Source organism: Aythya marila (genome assembly GCF_965140915.1).
Source record: "Aythya marila genome assembly, chromosome: Z".
In the NCBI taxonomy this organism is placed as follows: Eukaryota; Metazoa; Chordata; class Aves; order Anseriformes; family Anatidae; genus Aythya; species Aythya marila.
Genome location: NC_139080.1, coordinates 86,308,095 through 86,330,687, shown reverse-complemented (window position 1 = coordinate 86,330,687; position 22,593 = coordinate 86,308,095). Strand labels below are relative to the sequence as shown.

The following is a 22,593-nucleotide window of genomic DNA, read 5'->3' as shown; positions in this document are numbered from 1 at the left end:
AAATGGGTACTATATCAAAAACAAATTAAAGGAATTGCACTACCTCTTGGCAGTTTATAACAGATCAGTGATTCCCTTGAACTCAGTTTGATCCTTAAATAGAGTCTAAACAGTGTAGCTGTACAGTCTCCAGGGTAAATTTTTTTTTTTTTTTAAAATTTCTCCACACTTTGGATTCAGGTATGTTTAGTTTGAATAAGGTAGCTGCTTTAAGGTTTATTAGAAGTCCTTTCTACCTGCCCTTTGAATTTGTGTTCACTTGTATGACTTTAAGCATGCATGGTTAGGATGTTGTATGCATGTGACCTTTCTGCTGCTGACCCTTTCTGCTGCAACCCTACACACAATTGAGTTCCCTTAATGGAATCATAGAATCATTAAGGTTGGAAAAGACCTCATGATTTGCTTTGAGTTCTGATGGAAGGTGGGGCACCAGTGTTAATAGATGAAGACTTTCAAACTCTTCCTTGATGTGAGATGGCTCAAGTTTTGCTTATTAGATTTTGTCAATGCTATAGGGAAACATTAATGTATTCTTAATTTTCTGTGCATGTAACTGTAATGCCTAGGCTGTGATAATGTAATAATTCATTCTTAAATTTCAGAGATTTCTGAAGCAGCTCTTCAGTTTTCCGTAGTCTCAGATGCACACTGTATGCATGGTGATTCCTGTGTGCAACTTACACGACTAACAGTTCAATAACTAATAACTAGTTCTAATAATATCTCCCTGCATAATTTCTTCCATAGTGGCCTCAGAACAAGAATTCTGTATCTGTTTGTGTGTATGTGCATGCTTTGATTTGATTTTTCTCTTGTTTTTTCACCTTTGCAATTTTCCTACTCTCCTTCCCTATTCCATTGTGCTGACCGTTAAGCTACATCTTTACATATAGCTATCCTGCACATTTTCCCCACCAACTATTTTTCATGCAAGAGGTAGTTGGAAAGAGGAACTGCTGTAACAGGAGGAGGGTAAGAAATATTGCACATTCTTGTCCTAGTGCTGCACTTTTCCAGATATGTGCTTACAACTGCTGTTCAAAACAGGATTCTCAGCTGCATGGACAGCTTTTCTAAATTCTAACAGTTCTCGCTACATACTAACAATAGTTGTGTTTTTTTTCCACAGTGCCATTGGTGAATGTGATAAAGCCATTGAGGTTTATTCATCAATACCTCTAACTGATTTTGATGGCATTGTGGGGATAGCATTAGCCTACTTCAAAAAAGGACTCTTACAAGAAAGTATTAAAGGTAAACATCTGCCTAAGTCAAAGTACCGCACTTAGAATGACAAAGTTTATTCGTCTAACCAACCTAGCTGTGGTTGAGATTATTTCACTCTTTCAGTCCCAATGTACAAGTACAAATTCTGTAGCTATTTTAATCATTTAGCTGTTGAGTGCTAGAGCTATTCAAATGTACTAAGGAAAGCTACATTTTTATAATGTTTAATTCTTGTTCATTAACCTCTTGTGCTCTTAGCTTCTCTCACTATCTCTCACTAATGGCTTTCTTGGGGAAATCATTTCTGGGTGGGAGATTAATGTAGTGTACAAAACACATTAGCTTTAGTAATAAATGTAAGTGCCATATTGTCATGTTCTACACTGCCAATATGTGAGACTTCACAAAGAGGTGTACTGAATTGTAAGTGTGGAAGTGTAAGCACTCACGGTAGAGCAGCCAGCTCAGCATTGTAAAGAACTCTGTTTTTGATTGGAGTTGTCTGCCCATCTCAAATACTATTTCATAAATATACTGTCATAGGAGAATCTTTAAACTGTACTTATTAAGCCTTTTTCTCTAGATATCCCTGCACTACTTCTCAGATTTATTTCCATTTGCTACATATTAAACAGGCTGTAAATAATCCTGGCATTTTCCAACCTACATTTGCTTTATAATGTCTTAGTTGTGTGTTCTGCAGTATGATGTGAGGCATGAAAATGTAGTGAACCTGAAACCAAAGTGCCTTGTGTGTGTGTGTATGTATTAATATCATGCCTTTCCAGAGGCTTTATGAGCAATGTCTTTCCTTCCCTTCTTCAATACTGTCTTTTTTTTTTTTTTAACAGCCTATGAGAAAGCCCTGTCTGTTGCCGAGTCTGAACAAGATAAAGCACATATCCTGACTGCCTTGGCAATAATAGAATATAAGCAGAACAAAGTGGATGCTGCAAAGACACTACTGTTTAAATGGTGAATGGAGGGAATAACAATCAGTATATGACGCTTTATTGTACTGCTAAAACTGAAAAGTCACTTTTGTTGGGGGCCTCAGGATCAAGTCGGTCAACAGAGAATTTCAGTAATGGCTGTACAGTCCCCATCTTGCCAGAAGACTCGTGAAGTTACTGAAATAGTGAAGATTCATGACTACGCTGAAGCCTGAGTAACTGATGAGTTAGCAAACTAATTAGCTGGGGAGCTGGTACATCCTATTAATCACTGCAGAGTTCTATTTTTGTCCTTAACAACAACAGTGAGAATTTCCTATATGGTGGTAGTCATTTGTGTTTAAAATAATAATAGAAAAGTAAAAAATGCTTTAGAAAAGTAACATTACAGTGAATATGTTCAGATCTAAATCTGAAGCACAATGTTGCAAATTTATACAGTGAATTTTAATTAGAAGAAAAGAGGCCTGTACATTCTAATCATAGGTCTTTGTTAGTAGGAATTTGTGCAGGGGAACTTGAAGGGCCTAGGTAGGGCACTGAGCAAGAAGATTCCTTTTTCTTCTTTCTTTGTAAGTTTACCACAGAGATTTTGGTAGTGAGTATGTCTGTGTAGCTAGTGCGATAGAGTAACTCTTCTTACTCGTGGGAGAGCTGTGCCCTTCCACCAGCTGACGTGTTCGGTGTTGGCTATTCAAGGTTGCATGTAACAGCTGGTGGAATTTCTTTTTTGCCAGGAACTGAAAACGAAATATAGAACAGGATGTTCACATTCTTGTATTTCTTTCAAATGCAGTAATTATGTAAGATTAGTTAATAGTTAAAGATCATTTATCTAAAGATTATTATTTATAAAAATTATTCTAAAAAAGCTTGATTAAGAACCTTATTGTGGTCACCTGATAAGTGAAGGTAGGCAGCATTTCATTCTGCAGTTGTGTATAGGACATGACAATTAAGTAACTCCAAATTACTGTTGCTATGCCCTATTCTGGTCTTTTTTTTTTTTTTGCCTCATTTTATTTTGTATTGTCATTTATTGAATTGCTTTTGTTGTAAGAATAGCTTCAATTAGTGCATCAGTTAACATATTTGATTTTGGTTGTTTGTAATGAGCTGTGTGTATTATGCAAAGTCAAAGTTCTGGGGATTAATTTGAGTTGAGAGTTCTCCACCTGTTCTATATAATTTGCAGAAAAAAAGTCATTCACTGTGGCTAGTAGGTCTCTAATAAAGCTGGGAGTACTGTTGAGATGAGGTTAAACTCTTTCTCGTAATGAACAGAATAGCATAACTTAGTACTGATACTAAAACTAATTCATGGTAGAAAGCATGCTTCAAGTACACTAAGTTGGAAGAAATCTTGATGTAAACAAGCTTTAATTTCTCAGAACAGCCAAATTGAAAGACCAGTTCTATGCAGCAGGCTCATTTCTGGCTTTTTCCTTCCTGGATTTCTGTTGCAAAGTTGGAAATAGGCACACTGCAACTCACTTATGACATGAGTTAGAAGTACACGTGTCTTCAGGAAAAGTAAATAGGTTTCAGTGTTAGACATTCTTTTGCCATTCCTTTTATGAGTGCTACTAAAGGGTACCTAATGTGGTGGAGCCTTGCCAAGTAGTTATAACTAATAACTACTGAGTGTAGCACACTACCTGAAATGGCACACAACCACTTTCTGTATCTTGATATCTCAAATTTACTGGTCTAGCTTGTTTCAGCATCTCTTAGTGTTAATTCAGCATATCATAGGTGATGCATGGGAGCAAGAGGACTCAAAAGCATCAAGTACTGTAGCATTGATGGTAAGTTCAATTTCTGCTCCAAAATAATGTCTCCTCTCCCTCTGGTTCAACAGCTCATTAAAGGAACCTAGTACAGAAAGTCTAAAGGCTTTGTGCACACTAGGACTGGTAAAGCAGGATGTTACACTTGCGACAGCAGCCTTAAAAGAATTACTGAAGCATGAGAAAGGAAAAGATGGGATTTATGAAAGGTGCCTTATTGCATCTGCTGTTTATGCATTACAAGGTAGAAACATGGCAGTCCAGAGAGAAGTCTCAAAAGCAATACATAGGTATGTATTTTGTTAATATTTAGATTGCCTTGTAAATGTGTTGCTTTATTGATGCTGATAAGTAAGCAAAACTTGTTTGCAACATTCTTCTCTTAAAAAAAAAAAAAAAAGAAAGTTTTTCAAACATGAAAGTGGCATGAAAGTGGCTCATTTAAGATTGTAGAATCAGCAGACAGAAGTTTGCTTTATTCTGTCTTACTTAAAGTATCAAGTGGCAAAAACTTCATGGCTTGTACGTGTTTGTTTTTTTTCTGTTTTTGTTTTGGTGGCTTCTTTGGTAGTCGAAGCAGTTCACTATGCTATAAAAGTATTCTTCATTTTGCTTACCAGATCTTTCAACTAAGAAGATCTTTAGGGCTTTTATTTAATATTTAACAGCAGCAGCTGAAGCAGTTCATTCCCTTAAATAGAAGTCTGAGTTTAAAAGTGTTTTAAGTAACCTAGGCATTACGGGAAGGGGAAATTTTAATTATTGCCTTTAAACAAGCCACACCTTAAACTCTTTCAAGGTGATTTCATAAGCTATGCTTCAAACAATGTTTTTCCCCAAAACTACAGTTAAAATTCCTTGTTCCTCAGACTAGAAGAACCAAACCTGTAGTCTTTGAGTTTGTCCATTTTCTTCCTGTGAATATCAATTTGCATATTATACACTTTTTTCTTTAGCCAGTACTATAATACAAGAGTTGTTTGTTTGTTTTAAATTACTAGACACATCTATTTACAACTGCACTTGTGCAACAACTGAACTTCTTTCTAAAAACAAAAGATCTGTTTGGTATTTACAGCAGCTGCCTACAAAGTCACAGAAGACTGGATTCATTTCTAAACCAGAAAATCTAATATGCTTGTTTTTGTTTTCCCAGTAACCCTGATAATCCCGCTCTTTGGTCTCTTTTGTCTCGACTAGTTCCACTGTATGCATTACAGAAGACAGAAGTAAGTGCATTGCTGTAATAAGTCTGTACAGTTTATAACTTGGGTGTACTATGTGTTGTTTCTTATCTGAAGAAAAAGCGTAAACACACCATGCTTCAGTACATGTGCATTCAGTAGTTAACATGAAAACTTTAAATATAAATACATTTTGAGCAGTGCACAGGTACGTGCTGAACAAATTACTTACCCAATTATTTGTGTCCTTAACGGCATGGTGAACCTTTATCTTCTTGAAATAGACTAAATCTACCAGAAGTATTTCATCAAGAAGATTGTACTAAATGTATGTAATTTATATAAAATGATTTTTTGTGTTTGTATACAATATACATTTTTTTAAAAGGTTTTATATATGTTGAATTTTGTTACTGTACTCAACTTTACTTATTTAATTACCCAGTATTTCTTTGTTGCTTTTGTACTTACTGGTAGCTCTTCTCCAAATAAACACTCATTCCCTTAATGTATGTCAAATATCTAAAAGACGTTTAGATGTGGAGCTTAGGGATTTGGTTTAGTGGGGACTGTTAGTGTTAGGTCAGAGGTTGGACTTGATGATCTTGAGGTCTCTTCCAACCTAGAAATTCTGTGATTCTGTGATTCTGTATATAGAAATAGCACCTGGAACAAATTCCTGTCTCTATGAAACTTTAATTTACAAACACAAGTTGTGGCTAAGTTCTGATCTTGAATATCTCTTCATAATTCTCTATGAAGAGATTTGTCTGTAGGAAAGGAAAATATTCCATTGTGCAAACTTTATATTTCTGATCAATACAGACAAAAAGATCTTGCCTCACAGATTTTATAATGTTTCTTAATCATATAACCTTGTTGTTTTTCTTTTTTTTTTCTTTTTATGTCACAGGGTGGAGCCATGGCAGGAAACATTGCACATGCACTTGATTCAAGATATGGAAAGGTTCGTCTCCCCTAAAATGCAGACTTTATAATTCCATTAAACAATCCTAAAATGAACTCCATCTGATCGCTTACATGTAGTGTTAAGTCACTCTTATGTTGTATTTCGTAGGAGGCCCTACTAAATGTTGCAGTGAATCAGTTGGCAGCAGGATATCACATGTTAAAAGATCAGAACGAAAATCCTCTGAAGAATATTCAGAAGGCAATCCACCTCTGTCCAGGTGACTGTGTTCTCAAATATGCTAGTGATTTTTTTTTTTACTAATCAAACACAAAATTGTTGTGCTAACAAAGTATTTGCTTTCCTTGGGTCATTCTGTTATTTTGTTTTGCCTGTCTGTGTTTTGGGGAGAACACCTTGAATGGAAATTTTAACTGTCATTGTAAGTTTAGGCTTGGTGAATTCAACCAGATGGGGAAAAAATCCCTGAGTTTCATGGCCTGTTCTGAAAACATGAGCAATTTGTTACTTCCTCAGCAGGAGAAGAGATAAGTATTATTTTGTATGTAAGAAAAAAGTAAAACACTTGTTCCCTCGGGATCAGTATGCCACACCAAGCAGAGGAGACTTACTCATCTATCTTGAGAATTAGAATTGGAAATTTTCCATTACAGTATGCTGGTTATAAACTGTAGGCAGCTGTTCACCTATTTCTAAATGGTGATCTTCATTAAATGTATAAAGTATAAATCTGGTAGGGTTTTTAAGGACTTTAAAAAGTAAGTGTTGAAGATGAAGTACTAACACATAGTTTGTTCTGCATTATTATTGCTTGGATGCATCAAGTCAGTGGGGCTGAAAGTGAAAAAAAAATTACTTACTTTCCCCCAGATATACACAAGACTGACTGCTATTCATAAGCAGTATAGTTTGCATTCTACTTTATTAGACTGTCAAGCTGTCTTTTATTTTCTTGACAAAGAAAAACCTATCTTTGGACTGAAAATTTTCATAGCTGCAATTTTTATTTGTGCTCTGTCTGATTCAGGACAGAGACCAGACTCTTACAGTTTTATGTGTTCTTGACTGGGCTAATTCAAGCTAATGCTGAGCTTGTTTTAACTGACAGTAGAAGTAGGCATCTATCTGTAATCACCATAACTTGCATGCTGGTGGTTGAACTAGAATGAGTCCGTGTGAATGGAAGCTGCGGATGGCATCGTGAGATTTTTTTCTGTCTCTCTTATGTGGCACTAAACAATAGTCAAGGTTAGTGTGTGTCACTGGAATTAAACACACTAGTGTCCATATGAAAAATACATTTGTTGGCTTTAGAAATGGCATTTTTGCCTTAAAATTTGAAAAAGCTTACTTGTTAGATGCGAATACTTGTCTGCTGCCTTGGGCTAAGCTGATGTGTGTCTGATTGGATTACTTGCTTTGTTCTCGTTACCTTTATTTACTATATGTGGTTCCATTGATGGCTATGTTTTTATGCTTAATCATTCTAAATGAACTACCGAACTATTTAGAATGGGCACGAGTTGCCTTTAACCATTGTTTTCTCCTAGATAACCCCGCTGCATGGGCAGTGCTAATGGCAGCCTGTCACACTGAGAACACTGTTGTCTGTCTAAACAACACTCAGCCAAAGCGAACAGGTCTAGAGATGACACTGGTATCTACAATTTCAGCCAAAAGTAAGATACAAAACTTTTTATTAAATAAATAAATAAATAAATAAATATAATCGAAGTGTTCTAACCTTGCAATACTATCCTGAATTTCAGAAGTTTGCATATACGATATGAATTGCTTAGTAGTAATTTGAGTTGCAGCTGTATTTTTTCCTATAAAAATACTAAATCCTAATGTAGTGCTAGTGTTAATTAATTAATTGTAGCTTGCGTTTTCATCCAGAGCCTCAAATTTTATTTTATTTTTTTAAATAGTACTTCTGAACTCTGAGATGAGCAAAGGGACACTGTTCACAAGAAGAGGCTGAAGTATTCAGTGAGCTCTGTAACTTTTCCAGCAGAATGATAACCTCAATTAATAGGCCTGCCTTGCTTAATATCCATAGTGTTTTGAAAACTGGAATTAAATCAATTATTTTCAAACCTTTAACTCAAAGGGTGGATTTGTTGTTCTATCCTCTCGTTTTCAATCTTATCATCTCTTAATACTCCCACGAATGAAGGAAGCGATGTCAGTCCAATACTCCTAGAAATTCTCCCATACTAGGTCATTCTCCCTTACATGTGACATGGTAGGGCACTACAGAGTGTACAGTAACTCAGTTTAGTGTTTTATGTGCTTTTGCAGCTGGAGAAAGTAACCTTCCACGTAATTATATCCAGACTCTTGAAGATTGGTCTCTATGTCAAGCTATCACCAGTTTAGAGGAGACTGGTAAAATCTCAGAAGCTGAAGCACTTTGTAACAAGGTACGACAGCAGCATACTGTCAGAATGTGAAAAGAGTTGTATAGAAATCATTGCATGATGAATGTATTGGGCGATGAAACTTGTTCTGCCCTTAAATATTAACTTAGAGTTAAGCAAAGCATTAGAGAAATAAAAGACAAGAAATCCACTCAGGAGACTTTCAGGGGACTTAACTGTCTTCTGATCCGTGGTTAAGTTACATTGGTAGTCAATTTCAAATCCACAAGTGGATGCTGCAAGTTTAATTATTAAAAGGAAAAATCTTGAGGCAACACAACTGGAGAAGGGGACTGTTGTGTTAATAGCCTTCAAGTGTGTATGTAAGAAGTTTGCAAAAGATTAACAAAATAGTAATTGGACTCAGCAGCAGACGTGCTTGACTTTCACTTAGGAAAGTGGCTAATCCTTTGCAGATGTCTTCCTTGCTTATAGCACTTCTATACTGGTGGGAAAGGGAATTAGTTCCTAAAAATGAGATTCATGCTGATATTTTTAAGAGACAGGAAAGTATTTTCCCCTAAAAGTGCTTGGGGTGGTGGTGTTTTCCTCTTCTGCATATCATGTCCACGGACCTTGCTAATATTAAAAAAGGATTGGATATTGCTAAAAATACAACATGGTATCTGGGGAAGGAGTAGGAAGAGATTATGGTGATTTTTGCTTTTTTTTTTTTAGTTAAATAATTTAGGAAAAAGAGAGTCAGTGCCTGCAGTTTCTGTAGAAACCAAAGACTCTCTGGTATCGTTAGCTCTCACTGAGCATTTTGGATCTTAGGATTTCCAGAAGGTGATATAACTGGGAATGACAAGTCAGGCACTGCACTCTGAATTTGAGACAGGCAACTTAATTCCACACTTGCTGTTGGGTAGAAAAATTGAAGCAAATACTAACAGCTTTTATTTTGTTTCATAAAGTCTCTGCAATCTGGGTGTTCTTCTAAGATCCAGCTTGTTAAGGCAGGAAATGTTTAGTAAAGTGCTTCTGTTCCAATGAGAATAAAGAACCCTATCTGAGAGAATCTAAACTAAACAAAAAATTGAACATTCTTGAGGTCACTTCAGTCGTGGGATAGACTTTTTCCCCCATCAGCCCAAAACTTCTAGTGATTGTCAAGCCAAACTGGAGATAGAGGTCTGCCACTTATCTATCTTTCAGAAACCTCTAATGGTAAGACAGATGCAAAATGTAGGAATGATTTCAAATGTATTTTAAGGGTAAAAGGAAAAAAAGTTTCTATTCCCATGTGTCAATTCCTGGAACGCTTCTTTCTGCAGAGTAGGGGAAAATGCCATGTTGCAAGGATCTTGAGAATGTTTTCAATGCTCTTTTTTGTAAAGGCTCAAATGGCAAAAAAGAAAGTATCTTCTGATATTTTTAAATGATCGTTCTGATTCCATCTGGTTTTAGGGTTTAAAGAGCTGTCCTGAGCACCCAGCTCTGTTTTTGCTTTTGAGACAAGTTCAGTGTAAGCAGCTGTTGCAGTCTCACAAAGAGCTTCCAGATACCATCCTGGAGGAGCTTCACAAAACAGTCATGACCAGTTCTTCAGTTGCAGCCTGGCAAGTAAGTGTGGATTGGCTCCCTGATTTTGTTATGCTGCTTGTTACAGTGAGCTCTGAGAGTATCCATGTTAAGTGGGTGAGAGTTTGTTTCACTGCTTTTTGTTGTCCTCTGACAGTAAGTAACACAGAAAATAGCTAGTATTCAATTCTTTATAAAGCTGTATCTTTGTTGATTTTCTTTAATAGTTGAAATAATGACAAGTGTTAGAAAGAGCAAGCAGACATGGGGGCAGAAATAAAAACCTAGAGATTAAACACCTGACACTTGTGTCTTTGGGGTCGTATGACTTAGCACTGTGAGAAAACAGTAAAATATTTCATAGCCTATAAGAGTAGATGTAGGTAAATTGTTTGCACTTACTTATTCTCTCTTGAGTTCCATAATTTTCTGACATCAAGTGTCACCGTACTTTCAAGTCAGTTGAGACTGGGAGGAATAGAAATCACTCATAGGAACAGTGTTTGCTCACTTCCTTTCGTGCAATTGCAGTAGGTCATTTTTAGTTAATATGAAGGTGCTATAACTGAGTTCATACGCTGCTTCTATGAGACAATCTGAGGAGACTATGAAACATGCCAAAATGTCTTTTGGGCAATGCAGCATATTTGTGTGTGTGTATATATATATATATATATATATGTATGTATATATATATATATATTTATTTTTTTTTCCTGTTGCTGTTGGTTACAGTTACTCTCTTCCTTCACTGATATTAGGAGCATGTTTCCATGAACTTTCAGAGGTTTTCACGTAGGTGCAGGAAATACAGTGTTCCCTCTGCCTGTTGAACAGGCAAAAGCTTCTTACTGGAAAGTTTCACTAAAGGTGATTTCAGTCCTAGAAGATGAGGCCAAGGCTGCTATAGAGATCACTATGTCCCTTGTTACAAGGCTGCAGGTCATCTTCCCTTCTGGAACATAAGAGTAGCATTTGTGGAAAGGTGCTTTTTTGATATGTTTTCCTTAGTCTTGTAAGACTTTGTCTTCCTGAACTGCAGAACTCATTCAGATGGGATTTGTAAAATATTCGGGTATGTAAGACATGATTATGTTGTCTAGTATTTTAGTAATAATTTTGAAAATGGAGTTCTTGAGGCATCTCTTGCATAGCCAAGTGTTGTCTTGCTTATAAGCAGGGAAGTGAAGGAAGTGAACTAAATATATATGTGGTTTTTGTTTTGTTTTAATCCAGGTCATAGAATACATAAAATACATCTGGTAAGATCTTTCCAGTCTTCAATTAAAGAAAATATTTCTCAGGGCTAGGACAGAGTTCTCAAGAAGCTTGCCTGACTGCTAAAGCTGCTCCTAGTGAATAGTTCTGTGCTTTCATGTATTCTGGCTCTAGACTTCCTAAGAGTTTGGTAAATGTTTTGTCGTACTCAGAAGTATACATCACAGTGTCCTACAGTTTTACTAAATTAGAGTGGCCATTAGCTTAGATTTTTGCTTAAGTTTTTTGGTGTATGTCTAAATGATTTTTCTGGGATTTAGGAGGGGTATTGTGCTACTGTTCTGACGGCTGTTCTTCTTGTGCTGTGGCTTACCAACGAGACAGTGAAAAATTAGTCTTGCAGGTCTGCCATGGTGCACTTGCATGAGTGTTCTCTTCTCCTTCGCATCCTGTGCTCTAGGTATCTTCAGCTGCAAAGCAGTGAGCCCAAGGAGAGGTTTTAGGGGGAGGGTGAAACACCTGAATTACTTAACAGAGCAGTCCTGCAGCTTGATGGCAAAGGTTCATAATCTCACTAGTGCTAATAAAGAACATACTAGAAAATCTGTTTTGATAAATGACTTCTGTGCATCAGAAAGGGTTATGAATTTTGACCCTTTTTATACTAGGCAGTCATTAGCTAGCAAAAGTCCTTTTCTTAAAAGCAGGATAATTCTCTTTTCAGAAAAGAAGTTGCTTTGGTTGCTTGGTTATCCAGGAAATAATACTTCTAAATGTGCCTTATGCGTTTTGATATATATCATGCATATGTCAGGGATTTGCAAAGTTGTGGCTGTCTCTCCTTGGAAAAATGTGACATGGTTACAAAATTAACAAGGGAGAAGTTAGAATCTTTTTCCTTCTCTTTGTGAGTGAATCCAGAGCTGGTGAAGCAGGTCACAGGAGCTTGAAACTCTGCACACAGGTCCTATTTTCTACTTTCTTTTTCCTGTGTAGTGCCTCCAGGATGACTGTGGTAGGCAAAGAAGCTTTGTAGTGTAAGTTATACACCCATTATCTGAGCTCAGTCTCACGGTGTAGTATCTTTCATGTTCCTGAAACTACTCAATTGTGCTGGAATCTCTGTTAACCTCTACAGAATTTTTAGAAACAAGTGAGGCACAACACAATTCTCTTTTTCTCTTTTAGCCTTTCTAGACTTTCACAAAGCCAGTCATGTTGTTTGTTCATCTGTGAGCAAACTCCAGATGAAGACAGCTATCAGATAGTTGGACATACATGTAGATGTCTGGCATAAGTTACTATAGTGAGATGTACTGCTGGCTCTGCCATCAGGAAACTACATTTTCCTGCAGGATAGTGTGCAGTGGAATGAGGGTGGGGTGAGTGGCAGTGTTTTAGCTAATGCTATACTGTGGCACTCTTTTTTTCCTTTTCTTTTTTTTTTTTTTTTAATAAAATAACACTAAATTGTATAAATTGTATTGCCTAATGGGATGCATGTTTTGTTGGCTCCCTAAATGATTTTTTTGTCTGTTTATTTTCAGTGGCTGGCAAAAGTATATCAGTCCCAAGGAATGATGGTTGGAGCAGAGATGTGTTACAGAAAGAGTCTGAAGTTGGCGTCACAGCAGGGCAGCTGGAGTGGGAAGTTATCCAGTCTGCTCAGGCTGGCTATGCTAGCACTGGAAATCTGCATGGTAGGATAATCAAAATTATATAACTGCATGATGTAACAGGAGTTGATGTAATGTAGGGCTTCTGCAGTCTTTAAATGAAACTCCTGTTTAAATGACTTAGCATTTTATGAGTGACAACTTGACTAGAGAATAAAATAAAACTTCAAGGGGCAGTGGGCTGTCTATAGAATATTCCTTTGTAAGACAGGTTGCTGTGAAATAATCAAGTAGAATCACTTGGTACGTAACAGGCTAACTTGTTCAATAAAGTTTAGTTCTCTAACAGATTCAGTTCTATCATCAAAAATGCCATACCCTTCAAATCTCTGTCCTTATGCTCAGATAACTAGCTTTAATAAATGCTTTTCCTGTACTGGTGCCTGGAGGCTTCAGTCAGATTTTAAGTAACTGTATGCTCTATGGTCATTTCTAGATATGGTGCCTTGCCTTGAAGTATAAAGACAATCTAAGGGAAGTGTACCTTGTGATATAAAGAAAATTGTTCTACTTACTCCTTGCACCGAGGGGCCAGGTGAACATAACTCAGTTCCTTGGAGAGTGTCCATTCTCTTTAGGCATTGTCACTCTAGAAACTTGCAGTGCACTGTCAGATTTCTTTCAAACTGATATAACAGGTAGATACTGTTGTGATTTTGGCTAACGCTTTCTGATGTATTTTAACAGATAATCAAGCTAACAGCCTTATCCAAAATCAGGCAAAGGTACCCCATAGCACCCTGAGTGCTTATTTAAGAAAAGGCAGGCAGCTTTACCGAGGATAAACCTGCAAAGCTGTTGCTTCTGGTGGGAAAAGAGAATCCCCATCACAGTAGACTAATTCCTTTCTCACAAGCCATCTGCTTCAAAAGCAGAATTTGTCAAGAGGCAGAATTTTTTCTTACCATGATTTTTCTGCCCTTTTTCTAGTATACTGTTTCCCATTTCTTAAGTCTCCTAAATGTCTGCATAGGTCACAAGGTACTCTTTAATTGAATTAACACTACCTCTTTAGATACTGGCCTAAATTGCATGATACTATATGAGTTCATTTTAAAATATAATTAGAGTGAAACTCATCATCTCATCTCTACGTTTGCATGAGCAGAGCAGTTGATGCATGGATTCCTATTAGGCCTCTCTAATCAGTACTGGCATAATGAAATGTACAAGAGCCTGGTCAAAACCTAGGCACCCCTTCAAGCACAGTAGTATGAATTCTATCTGGACAATAGTAAGGTTTCCTTAAGCCAAAAGATACAGTAACTTTCTCAATAGTTGCTTTATTAGGTAATTCACATCTTGGAGCTGGTTTTTACTTCTAGTAAAATGTTATATTCTCCAGTCTTTTCTGGGAATGAATTCTATATTCTAACATCGTTTTTTTAATGGGATGAAGGTTAACAAGATGAAGAGCAAACAAAGGGTTTGTGATTGAAACAGTCATTACTAACACATGTGTATAAAAACAACAACAAAAAAAGCACACAGAAAAACAACAAAAAGATTCTTCATATAAATAAGCAAGTGGAATGTAGACTTGCCCAAGACAACTTAATTTGACTTTTCCAGGCTCTTCTAATCAGTGTTTTTATGAAGTTTCCTACTAACTTGCCAAACATTCTGTGTAACTCAGAACAGTTTGAATTAAACCTTCTCTGTAGAGAGCTGCAAACAAACACTGACTTACATTTCATGCTACAATGAAGCCCTTTTCTTTTTTAAATCACAGGCTAATGTCCCAGATGAGCACTGGCCATCCTTGGTTCAGGAGGCAACAACTGAAGCTTTGAAACTCTCATCCTGCCCCTTGGCATCTCTCCTGCAAGCACTACTACAGTATAATCGCAAAATGGGAGCAAGGTATTTGTGATCTGTTAAGCTTAAATGGAATACATTGTCTAGAAGTATAAGTGGTCATTATGCCTAGATCTAACTCCAAGACCTAAAAGAAAATTGAAAACGGGAATTAATTCTTGAAGTGACTTTAAAAGGGAGGGGGGAGTGGAGGAGGTTAGTACTGTGGGGAACTGAAAGCAGCAGAATCTTCCTTCTCTTCTCAAAAAAACTGTAGATGACCTTCACGCAAAGAGAAAAACAGCTTTATGAGCCTGGCTATTAAGTCAAGGTTTTTCTCACAGATATTTTAGGTAAGCTGTGGAAAACTGGAAAATTCTAGATGTTTTTTATAGATAATTTTAATGAACTAGATTCTCCAGGTTCTGAGATGGCTTACTTTCTCTGTGAGCTTTTAGGAAGGCGACAGTTTAATGTGATTATGATAGTTGTTGTTTATAATAAAATTGGACTGGAAACTTGTGTAGTCAATTAAAATCCATTTTATTTTAATTTCAAATATTCACTTAGTTAACAATTGTTTAGATCCTGTGATATATCAATCAGGCAAAATGTTTCAAAATCCTGTAACAAGAAATTCGTCTTAACTACAAATAACAAAACAGAAACAGATGTAACCTCTCAACAGCCTGTTAAATCACAACATAATAGAAAATCATGTTTGATATAAAGGACAGAATTCTCAAAACAAAAGCCAAATCTGATTGTGTACCACTAAGCGAATGCTGTATCCTTAAACTTAATTGCAAGTTTTTGCCACATTTCTAATAATGTGATGAATTTAGAAAACGTCTTTGTTAGCTACTAGCTGACAGTTTTAGAAAGTAGTATCAGCCAAATAAGGTTTAGAACTCTTTGTGGTACTCTATTAAAAAAAAAAATCCCTCTCTTCTGCAATTTCACATCTTGCCCCTGTGTTTTACAGGAACTGTAGTATGTTTTGTAATTGCCTAGATTATATATTTGTGTATAATATTAAATTTCTTTGGGATTATTAAGACTCATCATAATAACTGCTTCTCACGGGAGCATCTGTCTTCCAAAAGATTTATTTTTGTAGCTCTTTAACAAGAGAGCGTCTGCTGTTTCTGGTTATTGTTGCTTACCGTCAGATATTGGTGTGTTACATGCAATCTAGTCAGTTAAATTTTACAGCTGATTTGAATTGTTTTGGTTATGCTTCCAGGGAGACTCGTCGGATGTTGGAAAGAGTGGTCTACCAACCAGGGAATCCAGAATCCATAGTGTCAGTGGCACGCTGGTACCTCCTGCAGCATCTGTATGCCAAAGATGATTACGAATTAATAGATGTAAGACAGTCCACTTCATATAGAAATTCAATCAATTTCCATTGAGTATTGTGCTTTTAACTTGTAAGTGGGGTAGAGAGAAGCTAAGGAAGTGGTGGCTCTTCTGTGCTACAGGTTGCGGTGTTTAGGAATTCCATGCTGACAAAACACAGCTCAATTTGTATTCAGTTTGCTTGAAAAGCCTTCTCTCCCTCCCTGCAACACTAATGAAAATCAAACAGTAAAATCTCGCTCTAATCCAAATTAGAAAGTTCTGCTACTGACTCCTCAGTAGATATGAGGACCATTTTAACAGAATTTTACCTGAATGTGATAATGCAGTCAGGGATGCTAATTTCCTCAAGCCTGTCTGGAACAGTGTGGTATGCCTTAACCCAAAAGATATGAGCAGTAGCAGGCTATGCTTTCTGTACTTACAATTTTTATTATATCTGTGATAGTACCTTTTTTTTTTCTCATAGTAAATGGTACATTATTTTTTATTCAGAGTGCTCTGCAAATTGATTTGGTCAATTTCAGAAATCCACACTGATGTAAAAGGAGGTGGTTAAATTTGGCTTGTAATTGGAATCACTTTGCTTACTCAAGCTTGGAACATTCTCTTAGTAATCTGAACACTGTGCTGATGGGCTCTTTTGTTCTGGATAACAGTGAAATGTTGAATCATTAACAAGATCAAACATTAAGTAGGCTTGGCATTGGTAAAAATCTATACACAGACACAGAGATTCATTTAAGAAGAAAACAAATTAAATCGTGAGTTGGGATGATCCTGATATGATCTCCTTATACTTGCTTCTGCAAAGTCATCTGTACTCTCTACCAGTGAGTACAACACGAATAATGACTAAAGTTAATATTTACTTGATTCTACTTAATGTTTATCATTTTAAATATGTATAATGTAATTAGATTACAAGAGAAGTGCCAGAAGCTTATAAAGATCGGTGAACGTTAGGCTGTCAGGGGAGATGTTTTAACTAGTAGAAAAGTTTGCAAATATGACATGTGGAAAGTAAACGGTGAAAGGTTAAATTTAAGTGGGGGAGGCAAGGGGAAACCTTGGCAGTTTTGTTTAAGTAGGTGCACGGAAAGCTTCTTTTTGACAAATTTAGATTTATACAAATGCTCTAGCAGGGAACAAGTGTGCATTGGCAGAGAGATGGGTCTCAACCAGCTCTGCTTGTTTCATTGCCAGCAGGGAACTTACTTACCAAACTCACTTTCAGCCTCAAGTAACAAATGATGCTACTGTAGTGCATTGCAAGTCACTACATGTTTAACGAGTGACTAGAGAGTGGTTTGGGTTTTTTTGTTTGTTTTTAAGTGAATAATGTTTTAAGCAAGCTCATGTGTAATGTTCATGTTTCCTATCTGGACTTAAGGATTACTTAAATCTCTCAGGGAAGCTAGGTAGCAGAAATTAAAATGCATTTGAGATTTCCAGTAAAATATACCAACACTAAACTTAGAAAATTCTCAATTTTTCATTGTTTGATTTCCTTGTAGGCACTTGTAGAAAATGCCAAAGCTAATGGAGATGTTAGAGCTCTGGAACTAAACACGAAATTGTCATCAAGTGCCTAGTATGTACTATCTGAAGTGGAAAATCTCTTCAAGCAACTTATTCAGGCCATCCTTCAGGAGTATATGCGGTTTGGACTTTTTTATTTGTTTGTATCCAGTTTAACTTGTTGCCCTAGCTGCAGCTTTATCCTTAGTTTCACTTTTTCTTGAACTCAAGGGGTTTTTTTGTTTTTTTTTTTTGACATGGGTCGCACCATAAAATCACAGATTCACAGAATTGTAGGGCTTGCAAGGGACCTTGAAAGATCATGGGTCCAAACCCCCCACCAAAGCAGGTTTCCCAGAGCAGGCTGCCCAGGTAGGTGTTCAGATGGGCCTTGAATATCTCTAGAGGAGGAGATTACACAGCCTCCCTGGGCAGCCTGTCCCAGTGCTCCGTCACCCTTACCATGAAGAAGTTCTTACACATGTTGGTGCGGAACTGCCTGTGCTCCATTTTGTGGCCATTGCCCCTTGTCCTATCCCTGCAAATCACTGAAAAGAGTTTGGCCGAATGTTAAAAACACATTTGGCTTGAAGGGAAAACCCTGAATTTTGTTTTTGTTTCCTTCCTCACTAATATGTCAGTACTGCTTGCAATGGGGTCTACTTGTCTTCTATTTACCCCTTGGCTACACACAAAGAAGTACAATATTAACTGCATTGGCAATGATGCAAGGTTGAAAAAGTTTCTACTTTTTCTTTTTTCGTGGAACGGAGTCTTACTAGCTAATTAGCAGCAAACTTTTGTGAGGGAAGAAGTATTATAAAACATACGCAAATTTAAAATGCCTCTATTCCTTCAATATATTTTGTTTTGATGTTGAGACCCAAATCCACTTGGAATTTCATATGTGGCGTCAGTTTATATGCTTTTTTTTTTTTTAATTTTTTTTGTTAGCTAACCTTAATTGCAGCAGTGTATCCTTGACTGCAGGCTTCAGTAAATGTTCTCATCAAGAAAAGCTTGTGATCATCAGGGACAGGGTCATATTTATAACTGTGCATAACAGGCTCTATTTATGTCTTGTTAATTCTGCTGCTGACTGCTTAATGGGATGAATCATGACAGTGGTTCTTAATACGTGATGTTATTTTGCCTTGATGTACATGAAAATAAAAAAAAAAAATAAAGCAGTGATTCTAATCTGTTAGTGTTACCATTAGCAATTTTCAAGCTGTTGACAAGAGAGTCATGATAGCTGTCCATTCCTAGTTTATCATTTCTGTATGACGCTATGTCTAGAAAAGTCTTAGAATGGTGAATATCCCGTATGAGAGGAGAGCAGACACTTCCAAGGCATGTGATGTGCTGCTGAAATAGTGGGATTGGATTGAATTCACAGCTGCTTTCAGGACCACTCGCATCTGGCTTAAAGAAAGCAGGATGCTGAGCTGGGGTGAGGGATAACTGAGGCTCCCACCCAGAACATCTTGGCATCCAGTCACACACAGTGATGCATGGAAAGCAGGTGGGAGCCACAGGCTGTCATCAGGAGCCACTGTCATTTTTAAGCCAGAAAGCTAAGCTCAGTAGGCTGGATTTTCTACTTTGTGGAGGTGAGCTCTCTGAATGGCAAGAATCCCTGCTCGTCTCCCACACTTTCGTTCTCCCACCCATCTCAATGCAAAATACCTTACTCTAAAAAGATTTTTTTGATAAATTTAGATTGTGGTTGCCTTCACAGCCTGCTCACATAGTCTAGAATTATCATTAACTGCAAATATTAAAAGGGAATGTTGGAAAAGCCAGACTCGTGACTCTCAAAACTAGCTGTAACTTTTTTTAGCTCTCTGCTATTAATAGCCTTGAGGGGTTCTTACAGCTTGTAGTTCATATCCTTGTATATGGTTTTGGTATTTATGCCTCCTACTGTAGTGGTGGGAGAGCCATCGTATCCAGCCTGATGACAGTGCAGTAAGTGGCTGCCTTCCCTTGTTTTTACTGTGTTAGACAGAAATGCTTCCACTTGAGCCTATGCTAAGCACCAATTCTAACACCTAGGAGAACAAAAGACAGCAGGCCAGAGAATCTGCCTTAAGTAACCATCAACTGAATAATCTGTGTATTTAAATTAAAAATAAAATAAAAAGTCAGTGTTTTTTTTCTTCAGAAGACCATGAAGTCAATGACTTTTGCAGTGATCAATGATGAACTCTTTGAACAAGAAAATGAAACAGCCCAAAAGCATATTACATGCCCTGTAGGGAAAAAAAAAAACAAAACACAACACATATCTCCACCACCTACTCAATGAAAAGCATTCAGGGAACTTGAGTTTAAAATTAAGCTTCTGTAAAACGAAACAATGTGAGGTAAAAATCTTGCTCTCCTCAATAACGTGCAGCCTCTACAAAGTCAGTACTCACAGAAAGCGTGCTCTACCACTGAAAAAATGGGTGAATTCACAGGGGTTGAGACAGCCCCTATTTGTTACCATTGTAGAGCTCAGCTTTAAAATTCAAAGTACTATACAAAGGCACATAAGCATTGTTGAAGAACTGAGAGCTGGTTATGAATTTCACTGACTGGAATGACATACATTTGGCTGCTACTAATGTAAAGGAACAAAAAAACATACCCAAATTATACTTAGTTTTATTGTGTTGTCTTATGCTGAAGGCAGAATGGAATGAGATCTACTGAATCTCAAGGGAGAACTTCTGATTACTTCAGTTATGAAGAATTTTTTATGCTTACACTTCTTTTTACATAAACGTGAGGAAATGGGCTTGCTTCTGAGAGTTTTTATTTACTTGGGTCTCTCATTTGTTTAATTCTCTGTATTTCTTTTGCTAGTTTGGATTTCTTTTCAACTCTTGAGGTTTCTCTCAAAATGGTATCATGAAGTACAGTGGATTATTACATTAATTTAAAGTAGTCTTGCCTAACCTGAGAGTTTAACAAAGCCACAGATGCTTACTTCTGTCTTTCAGATAGTTTTGTTTGAGAGGCAAGTTTTGCTCTGATGAGCATCTTTCATATCTGAGAACACTTAATCATTTTAATATGTAAACATAAAACTGGAGAACTGTTTTAAAGATGCGCAAATACAACTTTAACAACTTTACAATGAGAAGTTGCATCCACAGTCTTGCAGTCCAGTTGAATGTGGTCATGGATGCCTAGAACTTAGCTATCCTTTTCTCCCAAATAATTTGCTCTGTTGAATTGACAGCTGACAGTTAAGTAACTTTTTACTGTTCTCAGGGATCGTTCTGAGTTTGGTCACAGTAAGCTGTAATAAATACTGAGACAATTCCTTTACATCACTCAAACAATAGCAATGCTCTGAATATATATTCCTCTATGAACTTAATTTATAATTGCACCCCTGAGCCCTTCTAGTAGAATCACACAAATCAGTATTTAGGTAAAGCAACATTTGGTTTTTGCATATTCCCACATGAAGGAATAGGTAATTAGGAAACATGTAGTAATAGTTCTGTCCTTTCCTCTGTTCCAGGGTTAGACTCTGAAGGTTGTCTTTTTTATTATTTTTTTTCCTGGGTGATTTTTGACACCACTTGCTTTCAGAAACACATTCATCAGTAACCTTGCATTTCCTCCTTTTGCTGCTGCTCAGCAGCCAAGGTACAGAGTGTGGAGGCAATACACCAAGCCATACCAACTACCACTTCTCTGGCAGACAGGTACAAGGGTGAAAAATTGCAAGAGTGGCTAGAACAAAGTAGAGGAAGGTTGTGAGACTGCCCTTTACCAAATGTCTTGCTGTGCTGTGACTGCATTGAAAGACTTTAAGACCCCATACATAGTCTACAGTGAAGGCAAAGTACACATAAATGGACAGAATATGAAGTGACACTAAAATATGAATTCACAATAGCTCAATCTGCTGCTTATAATTAGGAGTTTGATGTTGCTGATTTCCTACTGCAAGTAGAAAATGTGACAAATGCAGATCAACCCAAAACTCTGCTCAGAAAAGTCCGGCCTCAGTGAAAAGGCAGAAATATTGTGACCTTGGTTGCTGGTTTGTTTGTTTGTTTGTTGTCTTTTTTACAAGAAGTGATCATTTTCTAGGACTTTTTAGTTACTGGAGAAGCTTTTAACACTTTTAACAAAGTTTCTCCCAGCAGGGGTGAACATGATTAATTGCTGAAGTAGGGTTCCCTACTGACTGCATCAATTCAGTTTCAGCAACCATGCTGTGCAGGTTTGGTGTCTTAAGAGAAGCCACCTGGAATCTGTGGTTTTGAGAAACCTCTTCTTCTGTAGAGCAAGAAGCACAAGAGCCTTGAGACAGGAGGTTATCTCAGTCTTCTTGAATTTCCTTCTCTTAGAGACGGATGGCGTTAGGCATTCGGGAAACAAATGTTACAGTTTAAATATTCATTTTTCTATTGCAATTGCACCATGACTGACTTATTTTGCCTCCTTGCTAAAGAACTCCTACTAGCCTCTGTTGGGAAATCAGAGTGATATGTTCCTTTTGCTCTACTCCAATTTTTTTTCCTTATTTACAGATTTATTTTCTTGTGGTTTTGTTTGTTTTTTAAGTAAAGCAAAATTTCTGATGTCAGTTACATTTTTGAGTACTATACTGCTAACCACCCCTTCATTTAGTGAAACAGAAGAGATGTGAAATAAGCTTTCTTAATAATGCATCTTCTAACAATTAACTTGCATTTTATCACACTCATACGTGATTTGTTAGCTACTTTTAATGATCCAGTAAGTTCTTACAGTCAGTCCAAGTCATGCATCAGTACCATGCCACATTTCAGGATGTTATTACTACCTACACATTGGAGCTGGAGGAATGTGCTAGGGCTGATTTTAATGTTTACACCAATCTAAAACCAGTATAGCTTATGGCAGGATGGGGCTAACGCTGCCCAAGGACTGAGTAATAGGTTTCTTAAAGTCCTTTAAATAGCATGAATGCCTTTGTATGAAATCTGCTTGC

General features: G+C 37.0%; 1 protein-coding gene across 1 annotated transcript in view; it reads left to right on the top strand.

Moving 5' to 3' along the window:
* The window catches only part of SKIC3 (SKI3 subunit of superkiller complex), a 51,014-nt gene extending 30,577 nt beyond the window's left edge, over positions 1 to 20,437 (top strand). Inside the window, exons 29-41 of the mRNA XM_082782929.1 lie at positions 1,133 to 1,257; positions 2,082 to 2,205; positions 4,045 to 4,263; positions 5,130 to 5,202; positions 6,071 to 6,124; positions 6,236 to 6,347; positions 7,639 to 7,767; positions 8,393 to 8,514; positions 9,922 to 10,077; positions 12,801 to 12,953; positions 14,662 to 14,792; positions 15,973 to 16,096; positions 17,606 to 20,437. Coding sequence (XP_082639055.1) covers positions 1,133 to 1,257; positions 2,082 to 2,205; positions 4,045 to 4,263; positions 5,130 to 5,202; positions 6,071 to 6,124; positions 6,236 to 6,347; positions 7,639 to 7,767; positions 8,393 to 8,514; positions 9,922 to 10,077; positions 12,801 to 12,953; positions 14,662 to 14,792; positions 15,973 to 16,096; positions 17,606 to 17,683 — 1,600 coding nt within the window. The 3' untranslated portion in view covers positions 17,684 to 20,437. The remainder of the gene's footprint in view (positions 1 to 1,132; positions 1,258 to 2,081; positions 2,206 to 4,044; positions 4,264 to 5,129; positions 5,203 to 6,070; positions 6,125 to 6,235; positions 6,348 to 7,638; positions 7,768 to 8,392; positions 8,515 to 9,921; positions 10,078 to 12,800; positions 12,954 to 14,661; positions 14,793 to 15,972; positions 16,097 to 17,605) is intronic.
* The last annotated feature ends 2,156 nt before the right edge of the window (positions 20,438 to 22,593 follow it).